The sequence below is a fragment of the Ammodytes marinus genome, assembly GCF_949987685.1.
Source record: "Ammodytes marinus genome assembly, chromosome: 8".
In the NCBI taxonomy this organism is placed as follows: domain Eukaryota; kingdom Metazoa; phylum Chordata; class Actinopteri; order Uranoscopiformes; family Ammodytidae; genus Ammodytes; species Ammodytes marinus.
In genome coordinates, this window is record NC_137212.1 from 11983679 (window position 1) to 12004832 (window position 21154).

The 21154-nt window shown below is 39.8% G+C and overlaps 1 protein-coding gene across 3 annotated transcripts; it reads left to right on the top strand.

Annotated features, from left to right (window-relative positions):
- Nucleotides 1-628: 628 nt before the first annotated feature.
- On the top strand, nt 629-15593 carry lhx9 (LIM homeobox 9). Of its 3 annotated transcripts, XM_080032957.1 has the most exons (6): nt 629-728; nt 4370-4600; nt 5634-5836; nt 7007-7365; nt 11041-11243; nt 11849-14220. In XM_080032957.1, the coding sequence occupies exons 2-6, from the start codon at nt 4421-4423 to the stop codon at nt 12101-12103; spliced, it is 1200 nt and encodes a 399-aa protein (XP_079889083.1). In that variant the 5' UTR covers nt 629-728; nt 4370-4420; the 3' UTR covers nt 12104-14220. The 3 variants fall into 3 exon arrangements, with proteins under 3 accessions (XP_079889083.1, XP_079889085.1, XP_079889084.1); XM_080032959.1 differs by lacking the exons at nt 629-728; nt 11849-14220 and adding an exon at nt 14497-15593 and having other exon boundaries at nt 3981-4600; XM_080032958.1 differs by lacking the exon at nt 629-728 and having other exon boundaries at nt 3981-4600; nt 7010-7365.
- Nucleotides 15594-21154: the final 5561 nt, after the last annotated feature.

Sequence of the window (21154 nt, forward strand, 5' to 3'; positions counted from 1 at the left end):
AAACTGTTGTGTGTTGCTATTCAGCCACGTCATTGTAAGAGAAATTGATCTATTTTGACTATGTAGAGCCTCTCATCTAATTATTTATTCACACAAACCTTTGATCTCACACCAATGAAATTAGAGCCGTGTGGCTTGTCTCTGATAAACTATGAACCGGTGTGCACGCGTTAAGTGATTGTGCAGTTTGTGATTTATAATGTTGAAAGAGCTATACGTTCTAGAAAACACATAACTTAGCTTGAGTCGTCTTTTCGTGTGTGGTTAAAATTAAAGATCAGGTAGCCTAGGCCAACAAGCCAAATGAAGACGTGGAGTTAAAAAAAAGCATCTGATTTAACTTAAACATTCCTAAATCTTGTTGTTTATAATGGTAGTTGTTTCTTTGGGCACCACCTACTCCAGATTGTGCAGTTTATCCTTCTTTTAATTTACGATACACATTTCTAACCTATGCTGAGTAGGCCCATTGGCTCATTGCTTCCCATTGCTCTGCTCCGTTGTGAGTACGTGTGCATTGGGGGGAGGGGGGGGCTGCTGCCTGCATACGGGAAAGGAATATTTAAATGTGCTGTGTTTTAATTGACGCTCGGACTAGAAGTGTACACGCTGAGAAAGGAGGAACAGCCCCCCATCTACCGGCAGCTTCTTTTTCCTCTGTCTCCTCCTCTCCACAGTGCGCACAGTCCGGAGCGACGCGCGGGGATCACGCACAAGCACAGCCTCAGGTAAGAGCCGCTTCTTCACGTCTTCTTGGGGCGACGGGGGGCGGGGGGATAAGAACACAATGCATGTCTTTTTTAAAACCTGACTTTTTAGCAAAAATGAATAAAAAATAAACAAATCAAGGGGGAGAGCGTGTGGAGCTATGCGTGACTTGGATACTATTCTAGGCTATACGGGATACACAGGCATGTGGAGGACGACCAACTAGCCTTTCTGTATTTGTATTTACGGACTTTTGTAAACAAATCATTTTACCCAGATAAAAAAAGATCTTGGTTCTAATTATATGACATAGGAGTTTGTAAGTGGTAGCCTATAAGTGAACAGTAAAATATAAATGTAGGCCCATGGCTCTTTTCTTTCAAAAATAGGCTACGTGTGTTTTTCTTCTTATTTTACAATGCTGGCTTATATAGGAGATTTAATTACCTTTATTTAGGTGGGAAAAAAAGCCTCCCTGGAGCATCTTGGGTTAACCCACCATTTTAAACATTGGTTATTAACATTTTTTATTTATTTTTTATAATTATAATATATATATATTTTAATAAGTTTAGATATATAGCCATATGCAACACGGGCAGCTAGAAGTATGTGCTTTTAAATTGATTTGGTCAAACAAGTTCACAAGTCTTAAATTGGGCCAAATCATTCTCAGAAGCCAAACGAAAAATGACACAGAATCACCCAGATTAATCATCTCCAATTTATTCAAAGCCAGTAATGAAATATGATACGTAACATACATAATTGGATTGTTTATTTCATAGAATATATTTCCACAAACTTTTCAAGGTAAAAATGCTATTTCCAAACCAAGTAAATATTCTCACATTTAGGCTGTGTATTTATCTATATATATTTTTTTTTTTTTTTTTTTTTGCAAAAGCGTCATTTCGCCAAATGACTTGGGTTTGTTGATCTCTGCAGACTTTCTCCAAATGATACACACTGTGTTGAAAGAAAAAGAACACCAAAACAAAACCGGTCATTATAGTGAATATTTAGTTGGTTCAGGTGATTTCCTTATTAGATCCGAAGAAAACGAAACGAAACAAAACAAAACGACCACACAAAAGACATGATTCCCTCAGCCCCTTGGTGTTCACTGACACATTGTTAAACCCTCTTCAGTCAAATGAAATGTCACCGCTGGAGGCAACGGGTTAAAACAGCGCTCTTTATCGACATTAACGATACGAGAGATGCATACACTGGATTTTTATATCACTTTGTGCAAAAGTGCAGCTCCTCTCTTTTTCTTTCTAGGGAGGAGGAGTTGGGGGCGGGGGGGGGGGGGGTCAACTAGATTAAATACCATACAGAGCAGAGTTGATCACTGCTATGGTGTCTTTGTCCAGGTGAAATTAAACCCGTGTGTGTGTGTGTGTGTGTGTCCCTTTTCGGGGGTCTCTTTTCACCGCTCTGTGGCCGGTGCTGGGACACTGACAGCGCGCAAATTAACGTTGTGCCTTTCAGAACAGCTGCAGGTCCAGCCCGTCCATGGAAGAGGAGAAGGAGGGAGGGAGTCTTATAGCGCTGTTATCAAGGGGCCTCCAATTAAAGTCAACACAACTTCATGGCTGTGGGGCTGGGTGGTGGCGGTGATGTGCACATGATAATGTAACACGTCTTGAGATGAAGCATCCACACCTGCCTGACCCCCCATGAGCCTCAGTAAATCTATTAATGGGACCAGAGCCGAGTCACAGATGCAACCTGGTCTATCTACTGTTTTAATTTTTTGTATGGAGAATTGTTCAGCCATCGACCATTGCACAGCACTAAATTTAAGGCCTGCAAAATACAGACCTTGGCTTGAGCTGACTAGTTTTTGGATTGTTACTTGTCACCCATATTTGACCTGCGTATACTGGAAGGTAGAGCCATTCACACTGCCCTCTTTTCTTTTTTTTTCAAAATTTGCGTAATAATTGAGAGTGTTATAAAAATAAAAATAAAATAGATACAGCTCTTTATCTTAGCTTCACTGTCAGCCTCATATGATAATATTATCCAAATACATTTCCATTTTTTTTAAACACGTGGACTTCTGAAAACACACTAGGCCTACTGCTGGAGGCTCCCACATCACTGCTTGTTGCATTGCAATGAAGATACCGGACGTGTTTTATAGTTTGCGATCCTGTTTCTGTTGCCATCAAATCAAATCAACGTTCAGGTGAAACAAGATTTTGGCCTATTAGCCTTTTCTCAAGAGACAGAGAAAAGAAAAGACCACATTTTAATTAACGCTCGGCAGTGAATACATCCTGATTAAAATGAGCGTTTAATGGAGAGAAAATCGATCATGAACTGAACAGAGTAAATCTATCCATTTAGACTAAATGTGACTTTGCTTCATCGCCTCGTTACATTTAGTTTAGTAGCCTATTTTTGCCTCTTTAGCATCAACATTATTTACATAGGAGTAAGGCTGTAACAGATATATATATATTTTTTTTTTTCATTTTTAACCAAAACCTAAATTATTTGTGTAAAACAAATCTTGTCTTTCAGATTAATACTATTTTCCCCCGCCCACTCAGCCTATCACTGATCACAGCCCCGCCCCAAACAACACACACACACACACACACACACACACACACACACACACACACACACACACACACACACACACACACACAAACACACAAACAGTTAGCCTGCTATGTTATTGCAGGACACCCAAACACCTGATATAGAACCAATTTATCTCCCAAAACGGTGTATTTCAGATCAAAATAAACAGATTTCGTACTGGACGGGAATCAGTTTTCTGATCGACCCTTTTTTAATGAAACTCCAAAAGGCTTTCCATGCTCTTCAGATGCACGTTATTAGTCAAAGAGTCGATAGATAAATGGAATATTTACATTTAAGCCCATTTCAGTAGATGCATCCCTACGAGTATAGGCTGCTACAGGCAGCGTCCTTTCCTGTATAGGCCTATATTGGGGTAACAACATTTTTTTTTAAAGTAATGAAAATGTCAATACCATAAAATAGTGGTCCTTCGCGCAGCCAGAATCGGGAGTTTTTGAGGGGAAGAGTGACAGCTCTTTGTTGGTGAATAGAAATCAGTGGCGATGGAGAGAGAGAGAGAGGGAGAGACCTATAGAGAGAGAGAAGTAGGAGAGAGAGAGGGGGGAACTCCTCCTACCGAATTATTCAGACTGGGCAGGCTTTGCGGGGCTCTTCACAAATAGGACACGGTTCTCAAATCCAGGCAGTCCCAATCTGACCTCCGAGAACCAAGGAACTGGGAAATCGGAAGATATAGAAATTAACAAAAAAAAATAGAAAGAAAAAAAAGACAACAAAAACTTTGTGTCATTATTTTTGGCGAGTGTTCACACTGCAGCCCCCCCCCCTTCCCCTCCTCCCTCCCAACCACCACCACACCACTTCCACACCATCCGCATCATTTGGACTATATCTTTTTTTTTCGTTTTTCCTGGAGGAGAGACTTTTCACGGGGAGAAGGGAAAAGCTGGTGCACATCCACCGCTCTACTCCTCCCGTCCCACCCATGCTGTAGTGTTTTTTTCTTTTGCTGCCTTTGCACTGTGCCGAGGAGGACCTGCTGATCTGAAATCTGTTGGGTTGTGTGTGGTTTGTGTTGTGTTGTGCCTCACAGAAGCCCTGCACTCGGATAGCGGGGCGCAGCGCTGCGGTATAGCAACAGTATATGGAAGTTGTGCGCTGCAAGACAGAGGCAGGCAGTTGCAAGTTGCGTCCAGGACCGGGAGCCATGCTTTTCCACGGGATCTCCGGGGATCACATCCAGGGGATCATGGAGGAGATGGAGAGACGGTCGAAGACGGAGTCGCGCCTGGCGAAGGGCATGCAGCTCAACGGGAGAGAGTCGGTAAGAGCCGCGTTTGAATTCATGCTTATAACTCTCTTTTTGACCTTCGTCACTGATTTAAACGACTGGCGTGGCACCGTTATGAACCTACATGAAAATATATAGGTTACAGTGGAGTAACAGTGAGGTGTTGTGTTCCATTACGGTCACATATTTTTTTTGTCTAAATGTTTACCCAAAAATGTTTTACCCAAAATTATGAAATTCACGTGTTGAATTTCATAATTTAATTTCCCAACTTTTCTCATATTAAAAGCTTATCAATTTTCTTTATAAAAAAACATAAAATGAAAAATATAACTGAAGAAAACTGTCTATAAACTATATACATTCCACATTAAATAAAACATTGTACATTGTAGAGCACTAAGATTTTCTTCGTCCACAAATTCGTCTAGCAATTTCAATTCTGACAATTATATATATATCTACAAATATAAACAGTAGGCAAAACACGTTTTTATTTATTATTATTATTATTATTATTATTATTATTATTATTATTATTATTATTATTATTATTATTATTATTATTATTATTATTATTATTATTATTATTATTATTATTATTATTATTATTATTATACCTACATGCTATTTTCTATAAACTATAAAAAATACTTTTAATAATTTGAAGAGGCTTGTTTACATAATTTAAATTATATGTTTTCCCCCAACAGTGTTATAGTGAATTTATTGTTTTCTTGTTAACTAACAAAGGACAGGTTAAACTAATGAAATACGAGGTTAGCAATACAAATGTTTTTTTCTGTTCTGTTATTGTGTTGCTTTAGGAGAATTGGTGGTTATTCCTTCGTTAGGGAGGGGGGGGGGGCAAGCCTCCGTTTGTTTAACAGTGAGTTTAAAGGCATCGACTTGGTAGATTGCATGGCCATACAGTTTCTTAAGGACTGTTGTTTCTGCATGTTTTTGCTTAACATCGGCCTATGTAGTAGTAGGTTTCCGCAACAGTCTATTGAATGAAGACTTTGCCATTAACTTTCCTCTCTCCCTCTCTCCCTCTGTGACTCAGACCATGCCTTCTATGAGCCCGGAGAAGCCTGCTCTGTGTGCCGGCTGTGGCGGAAAGATTTCGGACAGATACTACCTCCTGGCCGTGGACAAACAGTGGCACCTGCGGTGTCTCAAATGCTGTGAATGTAAACTAGCGCTGGAGTCGGAGCTAACTTGTTTTGCCAAGGATGGAAGTATCTATTGCAAGGATGATTACTACAGGTATGGAGATTAATTATTTTTGCGTGATTTTTGCCTTTTGGTATAAAATGTAGTATCTGATAAGCGCGTAAAACACCCACCCATGCTCTCAGAGTTGGCTATTTATGCTGCTGGCTTCTTTAAGGAAAAAATAATTTTCAAATCGTACGGAGCCTACAAATAACGACTTAACTGACGATAAACTTTTGTGGAGCCACTCTTAAATGAACCCTGATTCAACAGGCTGAAGCTGTTGAGTGGAATTAGGTTGAAAGCCTTTTGGTCCAATTAGGCCTCGCTCTTGCTGAATAACACAATACCAGTCTCCCAAGGGCCCTGCATGGTGTTAATTGGAATTAAGTTATGATATGGAATTGTACTTTTTGTTCGCTTGTGGCTCAGATGCAATAGCCTGGCTCTAAATTAAATGCAAACTACCTTAACTCAATGTTTGCGCCAACCCATTCAGAAACAAAGGAGTGGGCCGTGGAAAAGTATCTACTTCAGTTGCCTTTGCCAGCAAAGCACTGGCCCAGCATTATTCATAATTTTCAGTGATTTGTCAGATATGTTTGCCCATTTCCCCCCATATTTTACCATGAATTCATAATTGCTGATTACCTTTAATATTGAAATTAGCCATGAAATAAAATAAATTATGTTCAATGTATTGGCGAAGTGTATTCACTGTCTCACCATTGTAATGCTATCGTATTACAGTCCCGTCTTTGGTTTATACCTGTAACCCTTTGTGTTTAATCTTAAATACAAAAACAAGGGAGCTTGGCAATTTATCTTTGAGTGTGTAATCTGACTTTTTACTTAGCCTATTTAAAAGATCCACTATTTTTTAGTTAGAAAACATGTTTACTCAAAAATGGCCTATCGACCAGCCGTCACACAGTTGTAGGCCAGATGTGGCTAGAATTGCTCAGATGTAACCTCAGCTGTAGGCTATAGGCCTGTTATAGTATTGCCTTTGGACTAAAGTTGATGTGTCACATATGAGCTCTTGTTTATCACTGACGTGCCACAGAGGTAACTGTTGTCTCGCCTGTTTTAGCCGGTGACAGTGCAGTTGTAGTAGGCCTATATTAAGGTAAACCTGTCCATTGCTCCCGTATCAAATAGCCTATACGTCCATCCGCTCTCTATATGTTTGAGAAGTCTTGACGATGTTGTCTGTTCCAGAAGGTTCTCAGTGCAGAGGTGCGCGCGCTGCCACCTCGGGATATCGGCGTCGGAGATGGTGATGCGGGCGCGCGACTCTGTGTACCACCTGAGCTGCTTCACGTGCACCACGTGCAACAAGACGCTGACCACGGGCGACCACTTCGGCATGAAGGACAGCCTGGTGTACTGCCGACTCCACTTCGAGACGCTGGTGCAGGGACCGGACTACCACTCCCAGCTCAACTTCGCCGAGCTGGCGGCCAAGGGCGGCGGCCTCAACCTGCCCTATTTCAACGGCACTGGCACGGCACAGAAGGGAAGGCCCCGCAAGAGGAAGAGCCCGGCCATGGGGATAGATATACCCAGCTACAATTCAGGTGAGACAAGACAGCATGACACACGCGCACCCAGTAGGCTATGTGTTAGACCTTCATGTAGAAAATAGTATACTAAAGTTTTCCAAAGTTAGTTTGGTGCGAAATTGTCTGAAATGTGCATTGTCATCGGATCAGAGTTCATGTCATTTGACTTTATTAAAACACCGCAGCATAAATGATTCAGTTTAGGAAAAATCCCTCACAAACAAACTAATTAATAATTAAACAAATAGATGAAGTGAATACTTAATAAAAAAAAATCATGTGAACATTTACATGTAACTCTAACCCCCCTCCCCTTTACGCACAATATATTTTTTTAAACAGATGGTTCCTTGGTGCCCCAGCTGTACCTTAACACGTTTGAATTGAATACATATGTCCTGTAGGAAAATGCAAATTTAAGTGAACATACGTGTAACGGCGCCGGCAGCCGTGGGCAAATTGACCTGCAGCTTTCTATCCACGCGTCTTTAACGCACCGTTTGTATTGTGCTGTGAACTGTGGCGTGTGTTGCATCGAGACTGATCGAAATCTGACCTCGCCGTCAACTTTCTCATCGACTTTTATAATTAAGACTAATTTAATGCGTAGAATTGACTTAAAGTTTGGGATTGTGAAATACCGTGGCTAACATTACGATTTGAAGCGTCTTCGACTCCTGTTGGAATATAATTACATATACAAAAAAACTATAAGCACAGTCAACATTAAAGTACTGTTAAAAGTAGGTTTCATCTCAACTCGTTCATTGAGTGTTATAACCCTAACCCCCAACCTCCCAACCCCCCTGCAGCGTCCCCATTTTGCTGTCGCTTTCTGCGAATTAGTGCGCGGTTGAGGAAGTGTGTCATTGTGCGCCAAGTTTCCTCTGTTCCCGGTGAATGGGGAGGAATAAGGGTAATCTGCGCGTTAATTGTTCTGCGTTAATTGAAAGTGACGTTGGAATCCCTGGCCTCCCGTGCGGCGGTCAGCACAGTTCTCATGGACAGAGCAGCGCCGTGCGGAGGGGCCTGCTGCAGGGAGGGACGGACACACACACACACACACACACACACACACACACACACACACACACACACACACACACACACACACACACACACACACACACACACACACACACACACACACTGCTGTACAGTCAGCGCTCAGGCTCTAAAGGTTTTGGTGTGTTCGCGAAAACGTAAAACGCAGTTCCAAGAGATTAGTAAATCCTCAAGGTCTCATGTTGGGAAAATAACAATAATAATTGTGGCACTGTGATTTTTCTTTTTCTTCAAAAGCAGCAAACCCTAACAACATGTTAAAATATGAAACAGCAAAAACAGGTAAAATATAAGAAATAGCCTACAATAGACAAAACATACAAAAGAAAATCCGACTGAAAAAATCTATGTAGCCTATCTAAAAGACACTAAGAAAATGTCCCCGTGAACTCCCTATTAAGCACAGACACATACAAGTCCCAGTGGGAATATTTTATTTTTCATTTGGGAAATGAAATAGAATAGCAAATAAATTGAAATAGGATAGAACATTTTCCTCAAGAGACTTGGTGTTTTTTTAAGCTTAAATCATATTCCTTTTTTGCAGTTCACCTTTGAAATTTCAAATTAATTCAATTATGTGAGGAATTCATGACCTTAAAGTCGATAAATTAATATTGGAAAAATGTAATAGAAAAAAAAGATGCATTCAATCACAAAGTAATTGAAATGTTTAGTATTGCTATTTTCTATTTTACAAATAGCTTACTATACCTCTCTCATCATCACAACCTTAGACTGTTCAGGTTAATATATCTTTCTGCAGATCAGGACTCCCATATCTATGACAGATAAGATTTTTGTTGAGGTTTTGTTCCCTGCTTTTTGTTCTCACCAGGGAAAGGTGTGGGGTCCACTGAGTATTCCAAAGCGCTCTGTAAACTTTGTCTCTTGTTTGGATATAGAGACCCCTAGTGGGTAATATCTAGTGAAACACAATCCAGTGAAGGCTGGAACAGAAAAACAGAGATGTCAGTCATTGTCATATTAAGGGTTCATATTAGTGTCACAAGAAGAAATCTCATGTAACTAAAAAACTTAACTCACGCCACAAATAGATACCAGAACATGAAAGCATGCGTCCGTCAGTTTATTAAATTTGCAACTATTCAAAGTGATTTAAACCAATTATTAATTTTTGAGAAAGTGCTCGCACTGCAACCTCATGATGAAATGTTGGTTTGATTCAGTTCATATTTTATCAGCCACTGAGGGAAAAACAACTGGTCAGAGTTTTGTTTACAAGGAGACATGAAAATCATTACGACGTTCTGCATAATTAGAAACCTTTTCTTATTCTTTGCTTGCTGGATTTCTGCTCCTTTTGCAGTAAAATAAGATATGGATCATAAGACCTGCTCCAACATAAATATTAGATTTATTTTAATTTTTTAAGATATTTTTTTTGGCATTTTTATGCTTTATTGATAGTGTAGAGACAGAGTTGAAATGGGGCAGAGAGGGGAGTGACATGCAGAGAACAACCGCGGGCTGGAATCGAACCCGGGTCCACTGCTGGCCGAGGCCCATGGAGGGGACGCCCTACCAACTGAGCTAAAGGCGCCCCCAATATTAGATTTTTTTATAGGAATTCAAAATCCATAATCACTTATAATCATCTATAATTGTATTTTGTTGTTCATTGTAGTTGCATTCATATGAATGTACCACATTCAGTCACATGCCAATTGCACTTGCACGTTTTAGTTGGCTTTGGAATTTTTCTCCGTAAGAACATTTTCTACAATCTGAAAAACGATACAGTGTTGAGATTTTCTTTCTAAATGCAGAGAAAAAGGTTTCAGCCGCACCGTTTTAATCAAACACACATCTATTGTAGTCTATTCGTTCTTTGCATTTCACCATCATTGAAGTGTTTTTTTTTGTCTTTTTACACAAATACTTCAGATGCTATTGACAAAATAACTATTAGTCTTTGCAAACACACAGAAATCATTTGGCGCAGTCTATGGTTAAAATGCATGATTGTTGCTTTAACATACATGTAAATATTACAGATTATATTAAAACAATAACAATAATCGCAACTTCCAATGCGTTACAATGTGTCCAGAGGTTTAATGAATTTCAGTTGAGTCAATTCTATGCATTTCTTTTGACTGTCACTTATTCACATATATCATTTTGTTCTATAGAAATAACAAACTTTCATTTATTCACCATGCTGTCATTTGATAGTTCAGCCTACACAGCATGTTAACGGAAAGGCATTAACTGTCCACAATCAAGTCCATACGCTTATGAATTTACTTTGTTTTCTCTTTTTTCCCCGCAAAACCTGACAATGCAACAAGATATTCAGTTTAATATTGAGACTAAAATGCATTACATTAGTGGCCAGTGAAATTACTTTAGACGCAAAATACTAGAATTTATCACTTGCTGATTTGAAAATATTCAGTGGTTAAAATGATAAACATCCTCTTGATTTTGATGTTCTGATAGACATTCATTCTCATGCCCCAATATTAGCAAGTCATTTTCAACAAGCATTTCTTAAAGGCATACTATGCAAGATTCTAATGGAATATATTTATATTGCAGTGGTTTCATTCACGCTCTTAGCCCCCACTCATCCTCTGTGCTCTCTTCCCCCTTTTGCAGGCTGTAACGAGAACGACACAGATCACTTGGACCGGGACCAGCAGTCCTACACTCAAGCGCAGAAGACCAAGCGCATGCGGACCTCCTTCAAGCACCATCAGCTGCGGACAATGAAATCCTACTTTGCCATTAACCACAACCCAGATGCCAAGGACTTAAAGCAGCTGGCCCAGAAAACGGGCCTCACTAAGAGAGTCCTACAGGTAAGCCCAGAGCCATTCTTCTTACTGATCTGATCACTACCATTATCTGTGTCTGCACCCGCTCCCCCCCTCCATCATTCAAGTCATCTCTTTGATTTTGTTTGTTTGTTTGGTCCATTTAGTCATTAGATGTATATCCAGGGGGTTGTTACCTTAAAATGTGTAGATTCCTAAATGTTATTATTTTTTTTTATTGTTTTGGAAAGAAAGGAGTAAAGTCGTTCCTATAAGAGTAGAAACTTAAGTATAAAACTGAAACAGCTATTTATCAATAATGAGAGTGCACATATTCTTTGAGGGTGTAATTCAACTCTCACAACTGAAACATTTAAAAGGATAGGGGGATTATTTTTTTGATTTGCTATTAAAATCCACCTTGGTATATCCAGTGTTCTTCAGGAGACAACTGGTTCATTGTTATCTGCCCCATAAGCCGAAAATAATGTTATTAGAACTGCCATATAAATATTCATATACGTAAGGCGAGGGGAACTTGATAAAGTAAGAGCTTTGATAACATGACATGTAAACTACTGTACAACTGATTTTTTCAAAATTAATCCTAAAAACAATTAAGTAAAAACCACACATGGATTGGTTTGCAGGTTTGGTTCCAAAACGCAAGAGCCAAATTCAGAAGGAACGTTTTGCGACAGGAGAATGGAGGTGTTGATAAAGCTGATGGCAACTCACTCGCTGCACCCTCATCTGACAGTGGGGCCATGACCCCCCCCTCCAGCACGGCCACACTAACAGACCTGACAAACCCCTCTATCACTGTAGTGACCTCCGTCACCTCTAGTTTGGACAGCCATGATTCGGGGAGCCCTTCACAAACTACCTTGACAAACCTTTTCTAACAAGCTATCTCTAGCAGACGGATTTTTTTTTTATCTGATCCAATTTTCTTTCTTTTTTGGGGATTTCTTTTTCCTTTTTTCTCTCCTCAATTTACATTTTATTTTTTTAAGTGACACCTTAAATCTACCAGAGACAGCTCCTTGGAACAGAGAGTGCTGTACCGTGTACACAGACAAGAACAACAAGAGCAAGAGCAAGAACAGCAGCGGCCACATTAAAACACAAGGAAGTCATTTTAATGTGTAGCATCTGAAACCGCGTGGCAGCCGGGCCTGCAGAGATTGATTCTGAACAGGAACATTTTTTAAATAGAAGGCAATAGAGAAATTGTCATGGATTCCACAATTCATTGGGGGAAAAAAAGAACTAAACTTGAAGCTTGTCTGGGAAACTAAATTCCTCACTTGATTTGACTTGATTTGTACATTTGAATTGAATTATGATTAAAAAGCAGACCTTCCTAATTTATGCTTAATTGTTAAATTTCAAAAATGATATTAATATTTTGCCCTTCAGAAACATGTATATGTATGCACTGTGTTCGCACTATCCAATTTAAAGATTTTATTTTTTTCTGTTATGGAGTCATTTGGAGAATAAACTTGTAGAATGTTCCATATAATGGGTAACTCCAGAAAACAGGCTTTAATTATTTCCGAATGTTTTTGGTCTTCAAGACTGAGTTGGATGGAATCAGACGATGATCTCACAGAACTACATGTAAAAACGTCTAAATTGCATTTAAAAGCACCACGCTTATATGGCGGCTAGGTGCTGAAAACACACACACACACACATTTTTATTTTTATTGATTCACAAATCTACTGTGATAAAGAGAACAGAAGCAAACCCCACCATCTGTACAGTGGTAACTGTTCAACACGTCATGCAGTTGCATCAATAGAAACGGTATGAATTACAAATAGGCTAGACAAATTTGGATTGGGGAACAGTTTGTGGACGCTTTTGTAATCGATTGTTTTCGTGGCGGAGCACTTTTTCATATATTTTGGCCTCATAGATTAACCGTAGTCAAATGGAAACATATCCATCGATCCACAGCTAAACTCAATTGCACAGTGACAATATACTGCCCAGTGAAAAGTGCATTATTGTTTTTATCATGTTGCTCAGGGTAACGATGTGATTTTTAAAAGGGAAAAGGCGCAGTAGGGGGTCGGGCGAGAAATTCAGTGGTCGCGACGTTGCAGACTAGATTTGTAGAGCCGACATGAACATTCAAATGACCTCAGATAGGTGGAGTCGTAAGAGGCTAGCCAGTGGGGAATCATTGTCCATGTGTTCTCCCTTTTGGCCATATTTATACTTTCTTTAATGACACTTGCCACTGAACAGACCAAAAACATGTTTCTTCTGGCTGAAAGAGAGAAAGAGAGAGGGACAAAAAGAAAAGAAAGACAGTGCAAAATCTTCAATGGAGTTGATACATTTTCATTGTGAGCGTCACAATTTGTTCTATTGTAGAACAAAGTGGTACTCTATGTCTACTTCATGAAGTAGATGCCTAACTCAGTTCTACTATGTGCCTTATGCTATAACTTGGGAGAAAGTTTGTGAAATTCAGGATATATGTGTTCTTTGTTAACTGATTCACATCCTTTTGACGCCTCACTAGTTTTGTACTGTTTTGCATCTTATTTCCGAAGATCTTTTTATGGTGTATCCTGTTAAAAAAAGGGGGCAGCGATGTCATAGAAAGCGTTTGTGCACTCTTTCAGATATAGTTGGGTAATCCAAGAACCTTATATATTGATCTTCGTGTTAATAGTTGAGTACAGTAAGTGTTCTATCAAGATTGTCCATGTTTTCCTGTTTCTTGATAAAGATGGTGTATAGAAACTATTTCCCCTTAAATATTTATGGACCAAACGGTTGTTATATATCTTATTAAATTTGTGTGAATAAAAATACTTTGCTTTAAACAGGTTTTATTTGTCATTACACTCGCCATTTTTTGTGTTCTATCTTGAATCAATTTTTTGTTTTGTTTTATCACATCAACAAATGAGAAAGCATTCAGTTATTAATGACCAGTTTAAACGTCCTCATTCTTGCCTCCATTTTTAATTTCTATTTTATGATGTTTTTGGTTTTTAACGTAATGCCCCATGGATTTGCATCTAATCCCTGCAGTCAAAAATATGAAATTGCTTTTTTAATGCATGAACATGGCTTTAAAATTTAAATCATAAGAATGCTGCGAAGCACATATTGATATATATCTATATACATATATATATATATATATATATAGTATATATTTATGCATAACATATTGATAATTCTAAAAATGAAGTTAGAGTCAATGCAGACCCCGTAAAGCCAGGTTGCTCTGTAGTTAATATATTCTTACTCTATTATTTCTTTCAGGGAGAACAAATCTTGGGGCATTACAGCCATACATCCCGACGTTTGAAAATTCCCTAAAGTATTAACAGAAGGGGGAAAACTTTGATGGGAATTCCTCTCACCATTGAAGACAAAGACAATATTAGGAAAAAGTGATAGCATATTGAGAACAAATAAACAACCAACATAAAACCTGTTTCAGTTGCAAATGTACAACAGCTGATTTTTTTAAAAGAGCAAAAAGTTTGATCTGAATGTTTGAACCCATCAACGGAGGAGACACCACAATGATGTATGATATTATTAAGGATATCAATGTGAAAAAAAAAAATCTTTCTGTATTGGAATGGTAAATGCACAACAATTATAATAAAATGTACTGTAATATAGTGAACAAAGAAAAAAACTCACAGAAAGGCACAGGTTGTGATCGCAAGACAACAGGCCTCCAACATGACAACAGTGTGAAACGGAGATGGTATGGATGTTACTGCTACGTACACACACACACACACACACACACACACACACACACACACACACACACACACACACACACACACACACACACACACACACACACACACACTCCCTTTCTCCCATTGCCTTGCTCATACATAAACACAATTTACAAAGCAATTTACCAAAATCTTTGTTTTCTACACACTTACACAAATGCACACACATACACACACACACACACACACACACACACACACACACACACACACACACACACACACACACACACACACACACACACACACACACACACACACACACACACACACACGCTGCTGCCCCCGTTCACCCCCACCCAAGAATCAGCTTGCTAAATAGAAGTTTTTTTCTTTTGTTATGAGTGTCATTGCATAAACACATGGCCTCCTTGAAACTCGGCAGCAGGATGCCCATCAAATCTGATGAGTGTATGAAGAGGACTGCAGAGCTGGAGCTTTGCCATCTGGCTGTACCGAGGGAAGGAAGTGAAAAAGAAGAACCAAAGCAGATAAAGAAGAGATTCTCATTTTGCATGCGCCCCATCATCTTGTTAACATTTTTCCCAGAGATGTGTATTATTTCCATTGATTGATTGTTTTGATTCAGTGTCGGCTGCACAAATAAAGCATATGAAAATAATACCCGTAAAGCACCTCACAATGGATTTTTATTCATATTTATTTACCACAATTATTTTACACATTATTTGACCAAAGCTCAAAAAAGTATTTCAGAGAGTATCGTCAGACATTTGCACACAGAAATGTTTTTCAAGTTATCGAGTAACACATTTATGGCCCAGTTTGAGTCAGATGGAATACAGAAACTGTAACATAGGTAAACAAAAACATGACATGTTTGGCAGTAAGCTGTCTCATTACTCAATATGAATACTGGGTGCATACCATGTATACACCATGTAAAGAAGTGTGTGATCTGGAAAGAGAAAAAAAGAAAGAAGATGGAGGGAAGGAGAGAGAGAGAGAGAGAGAGAGAGAGAGAGACTGAAGCCACATGGGGACCAGTAAACAGGCTGGTGTTGAATTCCAACAATGTGGGGAAAACAGCAAACACTTCAGTCAGTCCCAGAGGAAAGCTCGGTGGCTGTGGTGCCTGTGTGTGCTTGGCAGCAGGGCCGCTGTGATGGGAGGACGTTGGGCCGGTTTACAACACTGAAGCGACAGGAAGCCGGACTGGGGAGCGGAAACGCAAACAAACACAGCCGGCCCTGCTCAGCTTTGGAGCTGCACAGCCTGGACAGTGTCATGTTGCCCCTCGTGTTGACAAGAATTTTCAGGGGTTTTGCTGCTGGGCTGCTCGGCGGTGACTGGAATGCATCTTATCACTAACATTTGTGCATACGTGTGAGTCTGTATGTATGAGCAGTGCCAGCCACCTCATCGTCTTGCCAATAGGATTGCTTCTCACACTATTCCAGGTAATTTTTTTTATCTCTTCTCCATTTCCCAAAAAACTGAAATACAGAGTTGAAGGATGTTCCCTTCTGACAATACTGCCATCCCACGGTATCTGTGATCTTTTAAAAACTTATTGGGAAACCACAAAATCTAGCTGATATTAAAGTGAAATCAAGTTCATTTCAACCTGCGGCCCTTACTTTCACAGACTGATGCTTCGAAACTCAGACATTTTAAGACGTTATTTTAAATGGCTTGACAAGGAAACTGTCGATTAAACTCACAGTTACTCACTTGTAATGGTGCTCAACATGGACTGACAACATTAAAGACCTCACAGACCTGTTGCTACAAAACTACACATTTCAAATACGTTTGGGAGCCAGATGTGTGCTGGTTCATTAGGGCCGGGTTTTTACAAAACCTCCGATGTCCGACATTTTGTTGGCATCAAAGTCATTCCCAGCATTCAAGAGGTTGTGGATTGTGAACTGGATCCAGATGCAGTGCAACGTGTGTGGATATTTTCAGGATAATTCTCACTGTGGGTGGCAACACCTGTAGTTCACACTACCTTAAATAATAAAGTTTGTTTAGTATAGCACTTTGACAGGCATAAAAGGTTTCAAGATATAGCGCTTTGTGGGACTAAAAAGTTTAAAAAACATGACCAGAAAAAACATTGACAATGGACTCAAAGCCACAAGGTAAAACGACAAAAAGAGCTTAAGACAGGTAGGCAGTCGCAACCAGTCTTCACTCTAAGACTGAGTCCCATGTTGAACTGGAACCAACCACCCTTTGGTTCCCAACCCAAGTCCCCACGATCTGAGCTACTACCACCCCAAAAGAGGATCAAATGGCTTTTTATGTGATTCGTTTTTCTGGACCTGTTAAACAGCCTTAAAGCAACATCATGGACCATTTGGGTTAAGTGATGACTTGCTAAGGCATGTGTGAGGTGAAAAAGCAATAACAGTAGTCTATCTGGGATGATATGAAAGCGGTGAACAAACAGGCCTGAGTTTTGCAATACAGTATAGGTCTGAATTGGAAAAAGCATCTTTGGGTCAATAATTTGATCTGCTGATCAACTAAATGGCGAATGAGTACCCCACCGAACATGAAACTCCAGGAGAATGTTTCTTTACAGGCACATAAACACACACACACACACACACACACACACACACACACACGGTCACATGGTCACAGACATTACCACACATTATATGCACACAGTGACAGGGGACAGGGTGGAAACAAAGTATGGAATGATCACTGAGGCATAGGCCTCATCTGCAGTTTACATGTTGCCTCCCCTGATAGTGTTGTTCCCAGTGTCACTGCTTGTGTGTGTGTGTGTGTGTGTGAGTGTGTGTGTGTCTGTATGTGTGTCTGTGTATGAAATCCTGCCAGCTCCGCCTCAGTTCCCTCCTCTCATTGCTAGGCGCCTATTTAACATCACCTCACCTCACCTCACACACCAACCAACCAACCCTGCTAACATAAATACACACCAACATTGGGACGCACAAAAAACACTGACACACATGGGCAGATGTCAGAGGGGTGACGACGTGTATGAGACACAGCTAAACGTGTGTGTGTGTGTGTGTGTGTGTGTGTGTGTGTGTGTGTGTGTCTGTGACTGATGCCTGTCTCCCACTGGTTGATGCAGAGCAGGTGGAGAGATTCTCTGTGCTGGGCATTTGCCAAGAAAAGGTACACACATACACACACATACACCAACACCAAAGACACACACGCACGCACGCACACACACACACACACACACACACACACACACACACACACACACACACACTGCAAAACAACACAGACACACAAAGACAGCCATTGAAAAACTGATTTTATAGAGTGATCTAGGCAGAAATAATATTCCGTTTTGTCTGTTTTGTCCTTCACATTATCACAGACTATCTCTCCTGTGCCTCATTTGTGCGGCGCTCTCCACACGCCATAACTCCTTTATATCTCTGTTGTGCTGTTATTCTATATTTACAGGTATTTGTTGTGTGATGGCTCACATCTAGACAACCTTGGAAATACTGCGATCAAGGCTGATAACTATCGGTTGCAATTGCACTTTGAAGACAAAGCAAAATGAATTAGCATATAAAATGGAAATGCATGCGCGACATGAACGCTGCCTCCGAGTACGCCCTGGTTATATGAGGAGAGAGAGACACACACACACACACACACACACACACACACACAACATTTTCCCAACATATTTCCATCTGTAATCCCTTCCTCTTTCCCTCTGATAGCTGTGCTCTGTGAGGTACATAAACAGGAAGCTCGTCTGCATTGATATGGCGTGTTTCTTGTGTGTGTGACAGGTCAGCTTTGTACTGGCACAGTGTAACCTCTCAGTTCTTGCTAAACCTTCAGGATGCATGCGGCTCCTCTCCCCTCCATCTGCTGGTCTCTATGAAGTGTGCACCCGATCACAGGAGCTTTGACTGCAGCTTCTGTCTCTACCACATTGCAGTCATACCTAACCCCTGAGCCGGATCAACAACACAGAGGGGGGTGGTGGGGGGGGTAAATAAGACATGAGTGAAAACATCAACACTTTTTTTCTTTTTGTACAATGTTTAAAATGTGCTTTTTAGCCCCTGGGTACACATTTTCAGCAGATTTAGCAATGGAAAAAACATGGGAAGGATATCGCAATGCTGCAATGTGTAAGTTGAAGAGATCAACAAATGAACTAGTGTGCTTCATGCAGTTCTAGTTCACAATACAGCACCTTTAATTATTGGAATACACCATTTTACTTACTAATGATCTCAAATAATCCCCTTTCTCTGCAAGATTGATTTTGGTCTAAAGTGCACATGGATGTTCTCTGGTGGTGATCACATTAATGAGCAAAAACATAATTCCAAATTCATCTTAACATTTCATATGATTAACTTTAAAGGCAATTTTCGTTACCAAAAAAATTACCAAAACATGGGTAAGACTTTCTTCCAACAGATCAGAGTTATATGTCATTATACAGTAGAATGTCTAAAGCATCTCTAGAAATCCAGTGATTCAACATCTTTACATTTCCCCCGGAGGGACAACCTTTTCCACCGCTGGTTACCTGCCAGTGACACCAGAAACTTTGAAGGGGAAGAGAGTGAAGTAGATGACAATGCTATCTTCATGCTCAAAAAGGATCCCCACAATCAAAAAGGAAATCCTCTTTGGTAAATAAACAATATCAACAAACAGAACACAAAAAGTTTGCTATTGATTTAAAGCACCAGATCAGTGCAGAGAGACGCTTTTAGAAACAATAGAAATTCTAATGCGATTATAAAACAGTTTTTCTACCAAACAGACGCGGAAGCAATGCGTGTTGAACTAGAGGATCTCTGGGTGCAGCTCCCCTCGCAGACTGATACATTACTTTTCATCCATCTGTCTAATTATTCCCTCAGAAACCTGAAATTTGAAGATACAAAAGACCGTCCCTATCTGTCACTGAGCGCCATTGATCTTATTGAAAGAAAATGTGGGTGTAAAGGAAACCCAATATAACTCATGCCATAAAATTCCACACAGCATTATTCACATACAGAATTGACAGATATCTGTGAGACGTTTCTTTTAATCTTCAACTGTTGTTGAAGAAAGAGGAGGGGGGGGGGGATCCTACACTCCAGGCATCTCTCCCTTTTCCATATTTGCAGTGAGGTTAACAAAAAAGGCTATTGAAGTAGGGAGAAAAAACACAACCCCACCTAACTTGTTGATTATTAACAATGGGGATGGGAGGAAGACAGATGTGTTTCCTGTGTATCCGCGTTGTTTGAATTGTCAGTCTGAAATCAGCGCTGAAACTGTTATCAAAGCAAAGTAAGCTGATCAATTCCAGATGCTCTCGCTGCCCATGCGATTCAATCTGCACTACCGTTTTTTTTGTCAATAAATCCTCATGATAATCCCAAATACAGATTGTGTATGTGTGTTATGGGATGTGTGGGTATTCTCCATGCATGTGTGTAAAGAGATGTGTGTCAGTGTGTGTGCAGACAACTGTGTGTTCAGGAGAATCCATTACGCCTCGGTTGCCTCCATCTCTCGCTTGCACCCATTCCTACAAACCGCAACGTATTATCGTGATTTGTGCATAATGGAAATAATAATAATAATTGACAGAATAATCAAAATTTTAGTTTTTTTGGGCTACACTTAGCAATTTAAGTGTCAATTCATATGCATTTACCTCAAAAACGTAACGCTTATATTACCAATTGCACAAACCTAATAATTTTGTAATTTAATCAACTGCTAATTTCATCAGCTAATATGCACAACTAATCCACTAATGTTGCACCTGTATTCTTACCTTATTATGTGACCCTATATTGTAGAGGTCCATGTCATGTGTAAAACTGTAGGAAGCAGGTGAAAGCACTGCAAAAAAGAAATACAAATAGTAAGTGGACCTTGAGTGATTATGTTTTTTTGTCTACTGTTTCAAAGGTCAGAAATGTACTTTCCCGCTTAGTATCATATCCTTCCTCTCAAGTATAGAGGCAGACTTGTCAGTAGGCAAAGTTTGACAATTGCTTTGGGCCCCAAAAGATCAAGGGCCATATGGTTAAGATGTTTTTTTTTTGCAGTTTCTTTTTCTTCTCTTAATTATGTATTTCTAAAGAAAGGACATAGGCTACTGTAAAATGGCATCAGAATGCTAGGGTTAGGGTTGCATTTTAATCAAATAGTCTAAG